Here is a 19,062-nt window from a genome sequence, read left to right as displayed (position 1 = left end):
GTGAGGTGAACCCCTCAATCATCAAAGTTTGCTGATCAGAAGAGAAATGTTCTCATTTAAGTGGAGAATATTCTCATTTAATAAGTGGAATTTCTCATTTTTAAATGGAAGCTGTGACACTTCATCTCAATGAATATATAATAAAATGAGAATTCATAACATCAGATGCTATTAAATCCTGTTAAAGTAGGATAATGAAGAAATCATATATGTGATTTCAGCAGATTTATCAACTTCAGATGCAGTGTTTCTGCTGAATTTACCTGCAGTGTTGGCTCAATTTCTAAAGCTCTGTGAGCAGAGAGACAGGGATCAGTTTTTACTTCAACTTAAAAACAAAAAACCTTGAGTAACACACATTTTACACTCCTGGAAAAGTTTGCGCATCCATGTATTTTGCTTATTATCTTCAGAATGGTTCTCAGTGGATTATTGTTCAAAATTCTAGCTTTGCTTTTTAAGTCAAGGCAGTGGCACAAACAAATTTTTAAAGGGTTTAAAGTTTCCAGTTTGCAGTCTAAATTGTACACATAGGTAAAGTATCCTCAAATATATTTTTTCTTGAAAGAAACAGTAAAATAGCCATGGAATTAGCAACTGTCTGCAGATTGCTGTTTCTTTCCAGTATTTAGTGTTTTGATATCTTATTTAAATTTATTTCTGATTTAAAATAATTCTCATTTAAAATATATCTAATTTAGAATAAGATATACAAAAAGCCTGTTAGTAGAAACAGTAATTTATTTTGGTTTTTGTAGTTGGTGCCATGGAACAGAAAAAGTATCAAGTGTCTGCACTGTTTCCAGTGCAGAACAAGAGGGCTCAGAAACTCTCTGGGGCACAGACACAGCCTCATTGTACAAGGTTAATATCTAGAATCTAATCCCTTTGCATCAATTAATAAAATGGATCCTGGCTGACTTTTGTGTCATTCACCACACGTGGTGCTCAAGGAGGACATGCAAAACCCATTTCGAATATAAATTTTTAAAAGTAACTATAGTGATCAAAGACCCATGAGGTGACCTCAGCAAAATACAAGAATACAGCTATTCAGGGATGTTCAGGTAAAAATGAGGTACTAAGAGGCTTTATTTCACTCTCTTCAAAAAATATTATTTTGGCAGCATCCTCCTCCACAAACACTCCATGTGTTAAAATAAATAAACATAAAATAATTAAAATAATTCCTTCTTTCTACTTTAATGTTATTCACCAAGTTTCTAAAGTATACACAGTTTTTTTCTCTGTCTATATTTCAGTTTCCTTGCCCAAGGAAGAATTTATGCACTAGTAACTCAGAAACTGAGGTTCACATGGCCGTGGTTTCTTGTGTCTGGGATATGTGGAGACTGCAAGGTCCAGTTTCTGGGGTCCTTAAAGGAGGCATCTGTGTTATTACACAGCTCCTTAAATGAGCCTTCCCTGCCAGTTTACAGGAAACACTCAGAGCTGTTGAAGCTCAGGATAACCTCTGTGGATTATTGGAACTGATAAGCAATTTGAGCCTTTCACTTAGCAGATAAGAACAGTAGGATTTCTTTGGCAAAAATCATGTTGTTCAGAAAGCTCAAATTCTAGTGTCCTGTTCCTTGCATTCATTTCTGCACTTTTTAAGTTTTTCTTGGAATTTCATTACTGTCTCTCAGGTTTCTAGATGGTCTTTCCTGGGTTTAATTCTATCAATTTACCCTTGTGTTTTCCATCATGGAGGTCCCATCCTGCCTTCTGTTGCTGCTCAAGAAAGAGCAGAGAAAATTTCATAGTCTGAAAGAGAATATGAAGGCTGTATGTAGAGACATTCCTTATGGTATGGTGTCAAGAAGAGATAAGTCACTAGAATGTTATGATTTACTATTTCTAATAATATTTTAAAATTTCCTAAATTGCACCAATCTAATCTTTAGTTTTACCTAGGCTAATGCAGCTATGAAGCTTTATAAGTAGTTATTTATCCTGTTAAACAGTACCAGATGCTGTATTGGAGGTACAATGTCATGACTTCTTCTTTCTCATCCTCCTCCTCCTTGTCCTCTTTTCCCTTCCCCCTTCTTCCCTGTCTTCTCTTTTTCTCCTTCTTCTTCCTCTTTTTGTAATCTAACCTTGCTCTCCTGTATGAGTAAGGTAAAAATATCGAAATCACCAACTGTAAGTTTATTTTAAAAAAGGAAATAAAGAGTTAACATTCTGATGATTTTTTTTTTGTTTTAAAGTAACTTCAAAAGATGGCAAAACATCCATTTTAATAGGCAATATTAGGAAGGAAAAATATGAAACACAATGATAATGGATTCTTATGGTAATCATAGCAGTGAGGGTGAAACAAGTATGTTCAAAGACTGTTCTAATTACAGGTTTTCCTCTGATTTTGGTATGAAGTCCTTAATTTGTTCTTCAAGCTGCACTAAACTGCAGGTCCTGAATTCTGTACTTCTAGTCAGGGCAGCATTCATTGATAATGAAATGCTCCAATATTGGCCTTTACATCAAAACTTTAGTGCTTCAGAGTACTAAATTATTAACTCTTTCAAGTAACTGACTTTGCTAAGAGATCATTCTGAAGAGACATCTTGTTTTCTCAGGAAAGTTTATGTTAATGCTGATATCATTGCTTTGTCAAGTACTGTCTGTCCTTTTCCTATAAAGCCCTTTTTAATAGCTGTTGTAATATTTTTACCAAATTTATGCTGTTAGCTGATGACGTGTTGCACAGATGTGTTGTTTATGTTTGTAAATCATTTCCATGAGTCATCATTGTGTATCTATACTCCCTTTGTCCAGAAGCATTTTGTTGACTTTTTTTCTCTTTCTTTCCCCCTCTCCCTTTTTCTTCCTCTTGAAAGCAGGGAAGCTATAATGTTTTATAATATATAACTTTTGAATTTAAAAAGTCAGCAGAACATTTCAGAGTCCCATGACTAAGTTAGGGCATTAGTGAGAAAGATGTACAGAGCAGATTGCAAAGTGATGGGCCATCATCACACTGGCCCTTTCAGCTTTATTGTCTGCTATGCAGCATCAGTAATCTCATTGGCACTGCATTGATATGTGCCATGATACCTTAAATCTTTGCAAGGAGAGAAAGAGGCAATCTGACTGCTGCTACAAAAGCAGTATTTCATTAAAGTAGATGTAATGATGTCAATTTATATCAAATGTCAGTCTTGCCACTGTGGAGTTTGTTCCTTCAGACCTAGTGCTGGAAGTGATATTTCTGATTGAGGGTAATCATTTTTATTTGTCTTTCTTTCAGAATGCAAGCAAAGATGAGTAAATGAAGTATCTTAAAGTCATCAGTTTTGAGGGCACTTTAAACACAAATTCATAAACCTGGTAATGACCAGCTTCCCATGAGGAGTGAAGGTCATCCTTGAAGTTTAAAACTGTGATTTATGTGCCTGTGATTAAATGTCTGTGTCCTTGGCAATTTTGGTAATTACTATAGAATCATAGAATGGTTTGGATTGGAAGGGACCTTAAAGATCATGTTGCTCCAAATGACCTGCCGTGGACACCTTCCACTATACAAGCTGCTCAGAGCCACATCTAACCTGGCCTTGGACACTTCCTAGCATAAGGCACCCACAGCTTCTCTGAGCCACCTGTTCCAGTGCCTTTCCAATGCCACAGCAAAGAATTTCATCCTAATATCTAATTTAAACCTGTCTTATTTCAGTTTAAAGCCATTCACCCTTGAGGTATAATTTCCTGGCCTTTTCAAAAGTCCCACTCTGGATTTCCTGTAGGCCGCCTTTAGGTACTGGGAGGCCACAGTAAGATCACTCCAGAGCCTTTTCCTCTCCAGGGTGAGCAAACCCAGCTCCCTCAGCCTGTTTTCACAGAAGAGGTGCTCCAGCTCTCTGAATATCTTCCTGGCTCTCCTCAGGAGTTGTTCCAATAGGTTAACGTCTGGCTTGTTCTGAGGACCCCAGAGCTGGACACAGGACCCCAGAAGGGGAATCACAAGGGCAGAGTAGAGGGGCAGGATCACTTCCCTTGACCTGCTGGTCACACTTTTTTTGATGCAACCCAGGATACTGTTGGCTTTCTGGACTACAAATGCACATTGCCAGCCTCTCGTCCACCATCACCCAAATAAAGCACTTGGATAAAGAAGTGTCACTGGTTAACCCCAGCTGGCAGCTCAACCCCACATGGCTACTGGCTCATTCCTTCCTCAGTGGGGTGGGGGAGACAATTAGGAGAGAAGTCAGAAAACTCATTGGATAAATGCAATTGAATAGAGAAACCAATAAATAAAAATAAGGAACTAGTTTTCTATTTCCCCTTGGCAGACAGGAAAGTATTTAATCATGAATACTCGTGACTTGGGAAGACAAACACCATCACTCTGAAAGTCCTTTCTTCCTTTTTCTACTCTCAGCTTTTATTTGTTCTTTTCCTTTCACCAACCTTTGGATAGGGGAACCCAGTTTAGGAAAGTTTACAGAGTTACTATAAATTACTAATTCCTCATTAAACCTTACTGGTAGGGATTGATTATCGTGTAGGAGAACACCAGAACCCAGAATGCTCTGGCAGTCTCCCTGAAAAGCCTAGAATTGGAGTAAATCACCCTGTGGAATTTCTGAGGTGTAACTAGATATTTGGGACTGTCTTAAGGGCTACAGACCGTTTCAAATCTACTTGTACAATGTGATAGTGTAGTGAGAGTTACAAGCTACCCATATTATGGAAAAACCAAATAGCTCTTTCCACGCAGTCTGACTATTGATGGAATCTTCTGGTTTACCCCTTTGGAGTTGTTTCTTTGTGTCCATTTAGCTTGTTTGCCCCATTATGCTCCTTAAGTCCTTTTTGAAATTTTAGAAACAAGAAATGCACAAGGTAACTTCATATGCCCGTGGTGACTTGCCTAATTAATCAGGACTTAATTTGTATGGTGTAAAGAAAAGTGATCACTTTTAGGATGGGATTCAACAGATTAGTCTTGGGTTTATCCATTTTTGCAGGTATTTCCCAGAATCAGTGTAGCTGCATTCTATGGCAAGGTAATGAATTAATGCTTTGTAACAGGCTCTAAAAAAATCAGAGAACAACGTTTTGGAGACAAGACAGATGCAGCTTTTGAAGCTATACCGTGGCATCATCAGTTCTCTTGCCCACAGAATTCCTCTCGTAAATACAAAGCGTCAGTGCTTACATTACATGTCACAGAGTTTGGACTGTGAGTATGGTAAAGCGGCTGATGTTTTTGGGGCTTAGTGAGAGTGCACAAATTACTGACTATAAGAGAATAGAATTTCTCTTTTGACTGGAGTTTTCAGTGGAAGGCTAGACACCTGACTTTATTTAGAAGGCATCTAGCTATATTCTGAAGGCAAAAATAAATATCAGCATTGTTTGCTCGGGCATCTTCAGAAGCTTACAATGCAACCCTCATTTGCTAAAGCAATTACAAATGTGTAAATGTGTGTAAACAATTGAAGTCAGTTGAATTATTCATATCTGTCATACACTTGACAGTTCTACAAGATTGACAAGAAAAGGGGTCCCTTGAGCAGGAGGATGTAATTAGGTCATTAAATAGCCAGATACAGGGAAATACAGATGACATGGCCAGTTAAGTCTGATGATTCCTAACTTTCAAATGTTTGATGTGCAATCTGAATAACCTTCAGCATTATGTATATTACATTTAGTATAGAATGCATAAAATTGAATGAAGCTTTTGCAGAGTCTGTTTTTTTGTGCAATAGAGAATGTTCCAGTTTTTGGGCTGTTTCAGTGAGAATCTCATTGTATTGTTCTCCCTCCACTATTAGGTGCATACAACTACATTAATTTCTTTAGGCAATCATAGATCTATTTGGCACACACAAGTATAATTCTGACTGAACTGTTTCAGCAGTTCTTGTGGGGTTTTTTTATTTTAACTTCAAGATCGGTGAAGTTTTAAAATGTTTATTTAATTTCCAGATTAAAGTGCCACCCTTGGTACCTCTGCTTTCCACTAGCTCTTGACATTTCTTATCCATCAGATTTAACAAAATGTTTATTAGATCACTAAATAACCCTTACAATCTTTATAAAAATCTATGCATGTTTTACATCTGTGAATTTTAAAGCTTGTGTTATTTGAGCTAAATATGGAGTAATGTTGTCACAAGATGTTGAAATACCTACCACAGCGCTGGATTTCACTTAAAAGCATGTATTATAAAAATAGATAGAATTATATTTGTACACAAATAAGTGTAATGAAAGTTCTTGACCCATATCTCACAAACTGAGTTCAATGTGCCTATAACAGGTAGCTAATAACTTCATTTCAGAACCTTAAGATTCCAACAAAAATCTTTATTGAGTGCTTCATAATTTGCTGACATCACATAATGACAAAGATAATGGACATAGATTTATGTGTGGTAGTAAGAAATTCAGTTAAATGTCTGCCATAGAAATAAACCTTTTAAAATATTATCAACTACTAATATTCTCACTAATCTTTATACATTGAAACTCTTCTAAAGAAATGCCTATTAGAATTACTGACCTCTTAAATTAATACAGCATATATTTAAAGTAAATATTTTAAAGAAGTAAGTGTGTAACACATTAGTTTACATGCAGGAACTTTGAATTATCAGATTAAGGTGCAAATTGTCACATAGATAAATTTTACTGTACAGTTTTAAAAAATTCCTTGTTATTTGTTGCTTAATTAAATATGTCTGCATGGTTTCACTGTCTAGAAAAATATTAGTTGATCTTGAGTGCTGCTTCTTTATGGTCGTAGGACTTGTATAGGTGATAGGACTCGTATAGATGCAGTCCAGCTGCCTCACACTGAAAAACAACTGTGACCCTCCGGCTGTTTCTTCTTTCCATGGCTCTGCAGCTGTTAAATTCTTTCCACTCAACTCAGATATTCAGGGCACCCTTTTTCTCCTGATCCATGTCTTTATATTCTTTACAACCATTTAATCTTCAGCAGCAGAACCGGGAATGACACTTCCTAAAGCTAGATTTCCTAGTCAGGCTGAATAATAATAGGCAGTTTATCCTGGTGATATCTGGGAGCAAACACAAAATCCTATGCAAGCATGCACATAAAATCCTTTCATGCATCTTAATCACTGGCTCTTACTTTGCTTTCTTGTTTAGACCAATGTGGTGTTAATTTACCATCATCTGTTTCAGCAGAGTTGCTCCAACTGTATTGCACTGTTAATGAGAGGAGAATCTGGTCCACTCTTGGCACATGACCTTAGTATATCTTGAAAAATGATGCTTTTGTATGGTTTGTCTAACCATTATGCAATCCAGAGCCAGGAGAATCCCTGTTACCCAGACTGATAGTACTCACAGAGTTCAGAGGCACAAGGGAAGCTCCCACAGAAGAGAGCAGAAGTAGAGATGATCTCACAGAGAAGCTATTTTGCCGTATGGTTTAAAAAGGTCCAAAAATCCTTCCCCAGAATCCCAATAATTGTTGTCTAAGCTACTACTAGTGAGTGTTGTGGGAAGGGTTTTATATGTTCCCATTCCTCTTTGGCTGAGTACTGGTCACACAGGAGAAAAAAAACCACCAAAGGAACGAAGAAATAAAGCATTATCTAGGTGGAACAGCAAATCTAATCCTATTTCTCTTTAATATCACAATTTATGTTTGAGTCTGGTTTTACTTTCTGCTTCTGCAACATAAATCTTTCTCAGTATATTTCCCAATGAGCTGGGCAGTGCCTTCTTGGCAAACAGTGAAGTGGCAATGTCAGCAGGAGACCAAGCAGGAAAGTTGCACAAGCCCACTTCAGTGTTTCAATTGAAATTTTGATTTTGATGCCCTATTATCGTATGGCTGTGTCTGCAGAGAAAAAAGAGGAACTTCAGTGGATGCCAGTCACACATATGTGTGTACAACAGAATCAAATTAGCAGGTTAACAAAGACATTTAAATGTATTACATAGCCCATATGTTCTGTGTACAGTGAAGCATTTTATGGCCCCTGTGCATGTTGGTGGGATGCCCAAGCATGGAGAGGTGATTAGCTGTGGGAAAGACCTACCCAGCAAGAGCTAAAGGTAAACATTTGCTGAAGTAGAGTCAGATGAATATGTTTGTAGATATAATAGAGCTGTTTGTTTGCTCAATGCCAGCATGTTTGAGACAATGTGTGATTTTTGACAATTTTTAAAGTAAATATGTTTTTACATTGCTTTGTCAAGATGAAATGGGAATGTCAGCTTTAAGTAAGATGGTGCAAAAGTATTGTAAATCTTTAGCAAATCTTTAGCAGATGTTGCGAATTCATATGTTGTATTTGCATAGTTGAATCCACTAATCCCAAGAGCTGAACTATAATTTATATTCTACTCACTATTCTGCTGCCACATTGTCTGAGATGAGGAAGCCTCTGCTTAATTACAGGAAGTATATGAATAAATAATCCAGGACTAAGACACACATATCTTCATTACTTCTTTTCTTCAGAAACTGAAATTCAGATGTCCAGAAAAGATTAAGGGTTTCAAAGGCTAATGCAAAAAACACTATAAAACTCAGGAAAAAATAATTCTTCCAATTCATTTCTTTATCATCTGTCATAAGGTAGTATCTCTATCTGAGAAATTTGTCTTACTTTTTATTCAGTTTAAATTAAAACATCCCAAATGGTCACTTCTGCAAAGGTGTTTTGATTCAGTGGATTTCATAGCCATGACCCTCCCTCAAAAGTCTGTACTGAGCTCTGCATTGGCCCAGTGGCTGACTCACATTTGAGCCACTTTAAAATTTTATTCTGGGGATTTTCTGAGTATTCTTCCAGTTTTATTTCTTAGTCCTAAATTTTGCTCTTTTATCTCAGTTACGTGTCATTTATTGTCACTCTTGAGTATATTTTCCTTTTTCCACAGACACATTGAAGCATGCTGCATATTTACCTATTACTCCTTGTATAGGAAGTGAATTTTTAATTGTTGAATTAAAAAAAAACAGTATATTTTGCCAGCAAAATCTAGAGGCATATACAGAAACCAGATAAATGTATGATAACTGGTTGGTTTGTTGTAAGATCACTTTTAGCATTATTCATTTTCCAAAATTGCTGTACTTTTATTTTTTCACTTAATTCTTATTGGTCAGCATATATAGTCACTTAAGACTGTATTTCTCGATATCAATTAAGATATGAAAAAAAATATTGTAGGCAGGTAATTTGAAGTTTTTGGTTCATTGCCATATATACTTACTAATTGTTTCAGATACTTTGCACTTCATGCTCACATTTATAATATTCTGAATTATTTCTGTAAGTCTCTGTGAAGCAGCCTTGGTGCAAAATTTTTCATTTAAAGTGAACCTTATAATCTTATAGTGAATTTTTGAAGTTCTACAAAAGAAGCCCCAAATGCATTTTGTCTGATGTATTCTGTTATTTCTACAAGCATTATTTTCTTCTTCACATCCAAAGATTTATTCTCTAAAAAAATTTCTGTATGTGCTTTTGTTCTTAATATTTATGCTCTATAATAAGATATTTATGTCATATATATTGTACACAGATTGACATAATTGCCTTTTTTTTTCCTTGGAAATTATAATAATCTATTTCCTCTTTTCTAATTATCTGGAATTTCCCATGTTCCTCATATTTCAAAAATAATTAGGTTATTCCTTCAAGACAAAAAGAATATAACAGAGGGAAAAGGAATGCATGAATGAATTAATATATATTCTTTACATAAAGGTAACATTAATCAAAATTCCATCCTATTCTTTGCTACTCACTGATTTTATAAGTTTTCTACTGAAAATTTTTCAGGCAATCCCTCTTCAGTAGATAGACACTCTGGATGTGTCAGCTTTCACTTGATAGACTTTTCAAATAAAACCTTACCTAACCCACTCTTCCCATCCTCCCCAAATCCAAACAAACAAAACTAAAAATCCTGAGTTATAAGCACACAGTGACAAGTTTGGCAGACAAAGTCCATTTCTTTCACATATTTCAGATGTTAAAAATTAATGATTGTCAAAGAGAAAATGAATATAGAAAGGGGAAAAGAGACAATTTACTGAGACAGCACAACCTGAACCATTATGATGGCAGTTTTTGCACTTCTTGTAGAAATATAGGACATAATTTAATTTTGATTGCTGCCTTTTATTCACTATCTTTTGAATATATCTTTTTAAGTCATACCAGTTTACCTTGGCAAACAGAGTACATTGTAGTAAGCAAAAAAAAGAGAAAATTAGGCTACAACATAATGAATTATGCTGACAAGTGTGTCACTCATTTTTCCTTACATATGTTGTGTTTGGATGTTTAGAACTTAAAAGTACATAACTTATCACTCTTGACTCTTTTAAAGCAGTTACATGCCAGCCATATGTGATTTTTATTTTTTAAGCAGCAAGACAAAGACATGGAAAGAAGGATCTTCCTTCAGAAAATATAGGACTTGTGGAATTAGAAACTATCCTCTTAGTGAGAACATTGGATTGCAGTCAGTAGCTATCTCTAACTTTATTATTTTTGGTGTTTCTTTCTTAATTAGGCAAGAGAGAGACCTGAGAATAAGAGCAGCAAAACAACCAACCAACAAAAGTAGTTCTGTGGCTTCAGTTCAAAGACATCTTTTATCAAGCTATTGATTTGGAGCTGCTTGTTTTTCTGCCCTTTGTACTTGCCGTGTGTTTTCCCTTTAGCGTCTTCTGTCACGTTGTGCTATTGAAATTGAGTCATGTCTATTCCAATGCTTAAAGATTTGCTGTGCATACAGAACTGGGAGTACAGCCCTGCAGCCCATTTGTGCACACTCTGTGTAAATCAAAGAGCGTGCTGAGCCTTAGAATATTGCTATGGGTTACTGTGCCACAACCTGAACTGCAGAATATTCTGTCTTGGGGAAAAACAGCCTGCTGGATCTTGTCAGCTGTGCACTTAGGGAGGTGAGGGAGAAAATTATTAGATAACATCCTTATCTGTGAAGACCCAGGAGAATCGAGTTTTCCCTATTCACAAGCTATTGGCAGCAGTTTCTACTCCAAACAAACAAAAAATTCCCCTGATAGAGCACATCTTTCAGAAGCAAAGGAAGAGAGGTCAGAGCACATTTCTGCAACACCAGAGAATCCTGGCCAGTCTGTACATGCCCATAGTGTGAGCCTGTCTAGCCAGAATGTCTTTCTTCTGTTTATGCTTCTGAAAATGACAAGTTAGGACAGGGAGGGTGCTAAAGGAAAAAGCTGGGGAAAATAGATCTTTTCTCACACTGATGTCATGTGGATGGTGCTGGGGAGACCCTCCTTCACCCTGACAGTAGTGTTCACTGTCTCAACTTGTAACTAGAAGAGGTTTTGAATTTCTTTCCTAAACAACAGTACATTAGTCTTGGCATAGCAGTGGAGTGGTGTTGATTCAAATTAATCCTTTAGACCTCCCTGTTTTGTATTTTGTTTTGGATCCCTTAGTGAATGAGTTGCTCTGGCTAGCCATGAAATACTGGGGATACTGAATATAAAGGAGATTTCACTTTGTCTGATATTAGATGTCCAGGCTGGAGGCAAAAGCATGCTTACACTCAGTGGAAAGACGTGATGGTCTTACAGTGCACAGTTCATCTGAGCTATTGTAAACATCACCATTACAGTTAGGAATATGACACCAGAATAGTCTATTCTACTGAATCTTAAGAAAGTCTAGGCAAGTGACTTGTCAATCCAAGTTTAGCTGAAATGTATTTCACTTTTTTTAGCAAGGTAGCACTGAGTATGCTTTCTGAATTCCTTAGAATCCTCTCTATGCATTTTGCATTATCTGCTGGGGGTAAGATGTGTGACCTGTCAGGTGGGAAGAAGCCTGGTACTTAATTGGGTGTGTTCATTCACTTCAGAATAAACTAAGGCAGGAGTGCTAGGGGGTAATTTCTCTGTAAGGGAAAGTTTCAAAGACTCTCCAGTCTGCACTTCCCCAGAAGCAAGCCCCATTGTTGCAACTAATTCAAGTTTATTTATACAAATCTGCACTGTAATTTCAGTATTCTTATTACTAATTTCTGTGATAGAATAATTTCTGAAAAAAAAAAAGTGCTCATCTTGAGAATGATTAAATTTAGGATGATATTGAATTATTGTGTCTGCATGGAAACACAAGGTTAATCCATAGTAAAAAGTATCTGATACCAAAAAAATATTTGGCATTTTGATAATAATGTCACACTTGTAAGTTTTTATTTCTTTCTTTGTGTTTTAGCTCACTGTCAGTTTAAAGAAAAAAGTTTTAGTTTTTTCACTCATTTAAAACTAAGTACAGAAGAAATTATGTAAGTTTATGGTTAAATCATCCCTTCTGTCCAGAACAAATCTGGGCTCCCACCAACAGGTATAGTCCTCTTGTTCCATGCATTCAGGAACTTCCATTAATTCCCTGGCATTGACATGTGTATATGCACAACCAGACTGAGAGTCAAATTGGGGCACCATTGCGGCTGAAAAATAGCTGCAAACTTTGTTGTTTTGTTCTTTGTATCTTTATACAAGATTAAAATGGTTGGTAACCAATGGTTACACAGGACATAAAGGTACTTTCTCATTTTGGGTGCTTAACCAGTAGATTTGGACCAGTGACAGGACAAGTAAGGAAGGTCTCTTAGACCCTCTTTTAGTTACTCTGCAGGATGAGTAGCTCAGTCAGACAAGTAGGCACAAAGGTGAGCTTCCTCTCAGGCACCCAAATGAAAGCATCCAGTCTGGACTTCTCCTCAGAGTCCATCTGTGGCCAGTGGAGAAAGGCACCTCCAGAGGGCAACATTTTCTCATTTTTTTCAAAAGCATCTAGAATGCATAGAACATGTCACTCTGTGGAAAATACCTGCCTTCCCAGACTGTTTTGAGAACAAGGTGACTAACTCAGGCTAGGAGCACAGCACAGCTTTTCAGTGTCTAACATAGGGAAAGTAGATCATCTTCCAAATGTCCTGCTGTGTTCACAGAGGAAGTTTATGGCAGAGTTAAATTTCCATAGCTTCCTCTTTCTCTATTGCCATTACCCATTCTCCTTTTCTAAGCTAGAGCTTGCTTTAAAAGATAGAAGAGGACTGTGAACTGTGATTAGACTTCCAGGATAATGTGATGGAATTTCAGAGACTTTAAAAGCTGGATGAAAATGGTGGATCATTTTTGTCTGGCATTCTGTTTAATATAGATTGTAAGGAATGTTTGGCTATCCTTGAATTCTTTCATTTGCATATCTTTAAATAGAACTTGAGCCAAATATAAAACTTCAACCTTTTAAATTTTAGTTTGTCTTTTTTTCAAGAGAGAAATATGTTTCTTTGAGTTTCTGCTGTGAGGGAGTTTCAGGCTGACCACTTTTGCAGTTACTTCTTCATGCATTGTGAGTCAATGCTTAGTCATGAATCTTCAGTCAGCAGTTGCTAAGCTTTCTAGCAGCTGTTTCTCTAGCACCTCTGATTTCCCATGACTTCTAAGAAAAAACTGTTGATACAAGTAAGGAAACAAGGTGACCCCGGCCTTAATAGAAAGCTGCAGAATAAATGGCCTTGTGACCGTGCAGCTAGTAGAATATTGGGAAGGTGCTATCCCCAGTTTTCTAATGCTCATCTGGAGTGTGAGACTAAATAGAAGGATCTGTGGTGAACATTTGGACCCTTCTTACCATCATTCCTCCAAACGGTTCCTGGGCACAACTTGGGAACTAGGACAGGCTGGTGACCTGTCAAAGAAGGCAGCTTAGACATGGTTACTCTCTGTTGGAAGGGGACAGAGCTTAATAGAATGGAACAGATTGCATAATATTAAATGCATAAATAAATCATCAGGCTAGGGTTTTGCCAGATGGTTTCTATGCCAGAGAAGCAGTCCCTCTCACTTTTCATTGACTAACATAGACTTAGCCATGGGGTCCTCAGCAGGACTGCTCCCAGACAAGAGAATATTTCCAGACTGTAGGAGCTGAGGAACCCAAGGGTCTGTGCAGCTACAGGAAAACAGAAGTGTAGATGAAATTTGGTCTTATAGCAGTTTACCTTCAGATGTTTCTCCAGACTTGCCACAGCTTTGGGTACAATTGAGGGCCCTGGAGTCATTCGAGCACTGCAGCCTTGGCTACCATGTTGTGTGAAAGACAAGAAGACAGCACAGTTTTGGGCTGAAGGAGAGATATAGGAGAATTCAGCTGTTGAATAAATAAATAAATAAATAGAATGTCAGGAAAAGAAATTAGCTTGCAAACTTCAAAACTTATCAATTTCACTGGGAGTTTAATCAAAAGTGACATGTCTGCAAAGTGTATATCCTTTTCAAAGCCTGGCTTTTTGTAATGAAAAAGCATTCTGACTCATTACATGCAGTCAGATCTAGACAAAGGAATACCTCCAAGAAAGTATAGTAATATTATGTAGCATTAAGATGTATAAAATTCCATTTCTTTAGCAATAAGTTACAATAAATTTAATAAGTCCATAATAAATTTTGAATTTTATACTTTATTGGACTTTGTATTACTTAAGTTTCCTCCCTAGATATTTTTATCTGGTACATCGAAGAGCCCTTTAATATCCAGCATTTTTTGTCTTTGAAGGTACTCAATGCTTCAATCAAGTCTCCTCTTGAACTTCTTTACAGTAGTTAAAGCTGATCCAGTTCTTGGAAGTCTCTTTGCTACACGACTTTCTGTTCAAAATGAAAATTTATCTCAGATTGATGAAAATAATTTCTGTCAATGTCTCTTTCTGTGAATTACACCTTAAGAAGCATAAGTTCTATGACACATACTGAAAACATATTTTCCTCCTTTCAATGAACCATTTCAGTTGCAGGGGAAGCTTTTCATTCCTTTGGCATTGATTTTCAGTGAGGCATCCAAAGAACAGACAAGAAGCAAAATTTGGGGTTTAGCCATCACTTGTTATTGACCAAGGTCATGTCTAACAATATACAAGATTTTGAGTGATTTGCCTTGTTTCCTTCACCCTGATCAGAATCCCAAGCTTCCAATTTGGATATCAAAGATTTGAGAGTCAAAGGAAAACTGACAATTTCTACAAAGTCATCAACCAGGCTAACATTAGAGTAACTCTACTTCTGCTGATTTTTCTAGGTATAAAGATTTGGCTGATACAGCAGCAGGAGACAAGAAGAAGTTGAGTGCCAAGGAGAGATGTCGTCTTGTTCTTCAGCAGTGTAAATTACAAGGCTGGCAGGTTTGTGATCTACAAAGCAATTAAAATATCATTCTTTAAACAAGCTAGCTGAGTCATTTCCATTGGTGGCAAGCCACCACATACTTTGCAGTGGTGAATTTTTTGCCATTTAATATATGCTTGGCTAAATTATCAAACTGATTTTCAGAGTTTTATGAGTAGCTGTGATCTTTGTGTCAAAAAATCAGTGCATTCTTGTGGGAAGAAAAATATTCAATTAAGCATGCACACTATGTAATTTTTTTCAAGATTTTTGAAGGTATTTGAAATATATATTTTAGTGGTTGAATGGTTCCTGAATAACCTTACATATTTTATTTCTTTAAAATCCTATGCTAAATGCTCTATCTACTATCATAACAGGGCAGACTGAAAACAGCTAATTAGGATTTCCCAGGTAGTCAGTGCATTTGTAGGTGCCAGTATGCTGATGCACAGATCTACCAGAGAGCCTGAGGCTGCCATACATCAAGTAATTTTTTTTTTAAAAACTACCAAGCACTAAACAGGAAACTGTCAACGCCCTCTCCTTTCTCCTTATTCTACTTATATTGTATAAGTCTCAACAATATGAAGACTGCAAGGTGGATGTCTGCATTTGTCCAGAGTACTCAGTTATCTGCTTTGGATAGCTTTGTAATTGAGTAGGACTGATTTCTTTAATATGTGCATTTTTAAAAGAAAATTGTTTCTCTTTGCATAGTATAGAATCTATTGAATAGAAATGAAGCTTTCGGAGGCGTCACATACAGAGCATTCCTGCAGGCAGTGTGAGCTGCAGATTCAGGCCTTTTTCCAGCCTAGAAGGGCTGAAATATGTTACACAAGAAAGCATCCAGACCAATTTCAGGGACAGCTGTGAAGTTAAGGGACTGGACAGTGGTTAGGGCAATCCTATAGGCCTCTTCAGTTTAAAGGATGAGGTCTTCTAATTAATGTATGACCTCTGAGTATTAAGATGCCCAGAAAAGTTTCTGCAAGCTGTTTATAAAGGCCAAGGACTAAATCAGAATGTGTGCTATAGATATTTCTCAGTGGCCCAGATTCCTTAGTATCAACAGGAACAAAAATAGGCCCCCACTAGGCTGGAAGCATACATTCACCTGCACTCAGACATAGAAGAATATTTTTCTTTAATCAAAATACTGTTTAAAGCCTCAGTTTAGTCACCAAGCAAAGTAGAGGGCACATATAGCTCCCCTCTCCCTCAATAGAAAAGACCAAAAGACTGAAAAAGATAAAAATATTAAACTAGACTTGCTTTTCCTACTCAGGTTTTGTAAGTTTGCTCTGATATATGTTCTGCATCATTGCCACAAGGTTCCCTATTAAAAAAACCCCAATCATTAACAACTAGACACTGTTCCTTCACTTACAAGTACAGATGAGAGAACCCCTCATTTTTAGAACTTATGTGGGGTTACAAGCTTGTCATTGGACAAAAGCTGTGCAACAGTAATTGCACAGTGTGCTCCAGTCAAGAAACACAGAGCAGGATGCCTATCAAGTTTATTTCCCTGGAGAAGAACCATTGTTACAGCACAGGAAAAAAGCAGCTGGTCATCAGTGAAAGCCTAGAGCTCAAGATTAGTGATTCTGTAGTGATAGGCATTTGTTAAAAGAACTGAAACATAGGAAGACAAAAATTTTAAAAGGAAATCACAAAACAGAGACCTTCCATCATGCAGAGGACTGAAGCTTGTGATCTCAAACAGATTTTAGAAGTTTTGAATCCAGAATTCCAGAATCTCATTAACTCCAGAAGTCAGGTGTGCAAAGCTACAGCAGTGCATAATGCATTATCCCTCAGACCAGAAAGTCACAAAACTCTTCAGAGACACTGCTAAGTTAAATGGAATAGGAGAGTTTGGGAGTGAGAGTGATACCATTGTCACTCAGTGACTAAGAAGCACATGGCAACAGACTAAGCTGCCAGGAATGATGTTTGAAAAATGGGTGACCTTCTCCATACACCTTTTTCAAGGCACAGAGAGGTATAAAAACAAATGGAAGGATGAAAAGCATAGAAAAAAGTTTAAAAAGAAAATTCACTCCAAGTCAAATGTTTTAAATGTCCAGTGAATAACAGCTTGGTACCAACTTATTTTGTATAGGTGATACAAAATCACATACCCAACTATCAGCAGTAATGACTAATGTCTGTGTCACATAATCTCTCTCTCAATTATCTTTTTGATTCATTTGACTAATCATGAAAGTTGAACTTTAAATAACAATCTAAATGAAGAAGCTTACACAATCTGCATTTGTCATGGGTACTCTCCTCTATGCTTTTACAGTAGAGGACTCTGAAAAAAGGAAAATATTTAAAAGGTAGAAAGAGGGGGGAGGAAAGGAAAGAAAAAAAGGAATTAGGAAGCAAAGGTGATGTCAGGCAGCAAAGTCAGAAGAAAGGAGTCATCTGTAGTGCATTACTAAAAATCATCCAAAAAAGCAGGAGGTTACACATATAGTTTATTCAGCCACTGTTGCCAGCAGTAACTACTTCAAATGAGTTACTGCTGGAACTGAAAATCTATTTGTTGCAGGAGTTCATGAATATATCAAAAATTTTCTTCCCCAAAATGTTACATGCACTTCCCAGAAGAACTGTTGCAAATTCAGGTAAAAAAATGAACAAAAAAGATAACTAAAATACCCTCATCAAGGATGACGATATTTAGGAAAAAACAACACAGATCAGAAATCAAACTCCACCTCATATGTCATCATCAGTAGATGAAGTTTTCAATAGGCTCAAAAGTAGAGGGGGGAAAAATAAAGATCTGGACTTTTTATCTGAGTGAATCTGGATGATGCTTTCTTCTGATAATGTACCTCACCATCCCGTTTTGAGAAAGGTGATATTAACCTGGGGGATGGAAAATTGTTCTAGATTAAAATCCCTGAAAATGAGTAAAGAACATGGAATCTTTGTATTTATTTCCCGCCTCACAATTTCTCTGTTCCTTCTTACACAAGCTGTGTTTGAAGAGCGTTTTATTAACACACAAAACAACAAAGCTCAGACCTTACAGAACATGTTCTTTATTCTCTCGTAAATACTGCAGGCTGTTTTCAAGTAGACAAAAAATGCAGAAGATCCAATACTAGGGTCCAATTTTGGTTTATTTTCTACTGTTTAGCAGAGCATAAGAGCAAAGTTGGCCAATGTCTTGTGCTTGCTTCACCAGCTTATGTGTTAGAAGCTAGTATTTATTATCACAGAATAATTAGGGCTGGAAAGGATCTCCAGGATCACTGAGTTCAACCTTTGAACACCACCACCATAGCACTAAGTGGCATGTGAAATTGTTCCTTGAACACTGCCAGGGATGGTGACCTCAATATCTCCCTAAGCAACCTGCTCCAATACTTCATCACCCCTACAGTGGAAAAATTCTTCCTAATATGTAATCTCCTCTAGCACAGCTTGAGGCCATTTCCTCTTGTCCTGTCACCAGTTGTCTGGGGGAGAGGCGGACCCTCACCTTGATACAACCTCCTTTCATTATAGCTGTAGAGTGAGAAGGTCCTCCCTGAGCCTCCTTTTTTCCAGGCTAAACAATGAAAACTCTCTCAGCTGCTCATTCAGATCCTTCACCAGCTCCACTGGCCCTCTCTGGGATGGGCATGCTCCAGAACATCCGTTTCTCTGTTGGAGTCATGGTCCCAGAACTGGACACAGAATTCGAGGTGTGGTTTCACCAGTGCTGAGTACAGGGGGATGATCACTTCCCTGGCCTTGCTGGCCACACTTTTGCTCATACAGGCCAGGCTGCCATTGGCCTTCTTGGCCATCTAGACACTGCTGGCCCATGTTCAGCCAGCTGTCAACCAGCATCCCCAGGCCCTTTTCCTGGGCTGCTT

The 19,062-nt window shown here is 37.3% G+C and overlaps 1 protein-coding gene and 1 long non-coding RNA gene across 9 annotated transcripts in view; one reads left to right on the top strand and one right to left on the bottom strand.

Moving 5' to 3' along the window:
* MYO16 (myosin XVI) overlaps positions 1–19,062 on the top strand; it is a 359,429-nt gene that overhangs the window by 274,770 nt on the left and 65,597 nt on the right. For all 8 annotated transcript variants that reach the window (XM_014267408.3, XM_074535973.1, XM_074535972.1 and 5 more), the window contains one exon: positions 15,090–15,192. In XM_014267408.3, the coding sequence (XP_014122883.2) occupies positions 15,090–15,192 (103 nt within the window). The remainder of the gene's footprint in view (positions 1–15,089; positions 15,193–19,062) is intronic.
* On the bottom strand, positions 6,337–9,836 carry LOC141728266 (uncharacterized). Its single transcript, XR_012579146.1, has 3 exons — positions 9,752–9,836; positions 8,343–8,458; positions 6,337–7,828 (listed from the first exon to the last, which is right to left on the bottom strand). It is a non-coding gene; the product is annotated as an uncharacterized LOC141728266 (long non-coding RNA).

The sequence above is a fragment of the Zonotrichia albicollis genome, chromosome 2 (genome assembly GCF_047830755.1).
Source record: "Zonotrichia albicollis isolate bZonAlb1 chromosome 2, bZonAlb1.hap1, whole genome shotgun sequence".
In the NCBI taxonomy this organism is placed as follows: Eukaryota; Metazoa; Chordata; class Aves; order Passeriformes; family Passerellidae; genus Zonotrichia; species Zonotrichia albicollis.
Note: the sequence above shows the minus strand (reverse complement) of the source record. Positions and strands in the feature narration are given on the sequence as shown.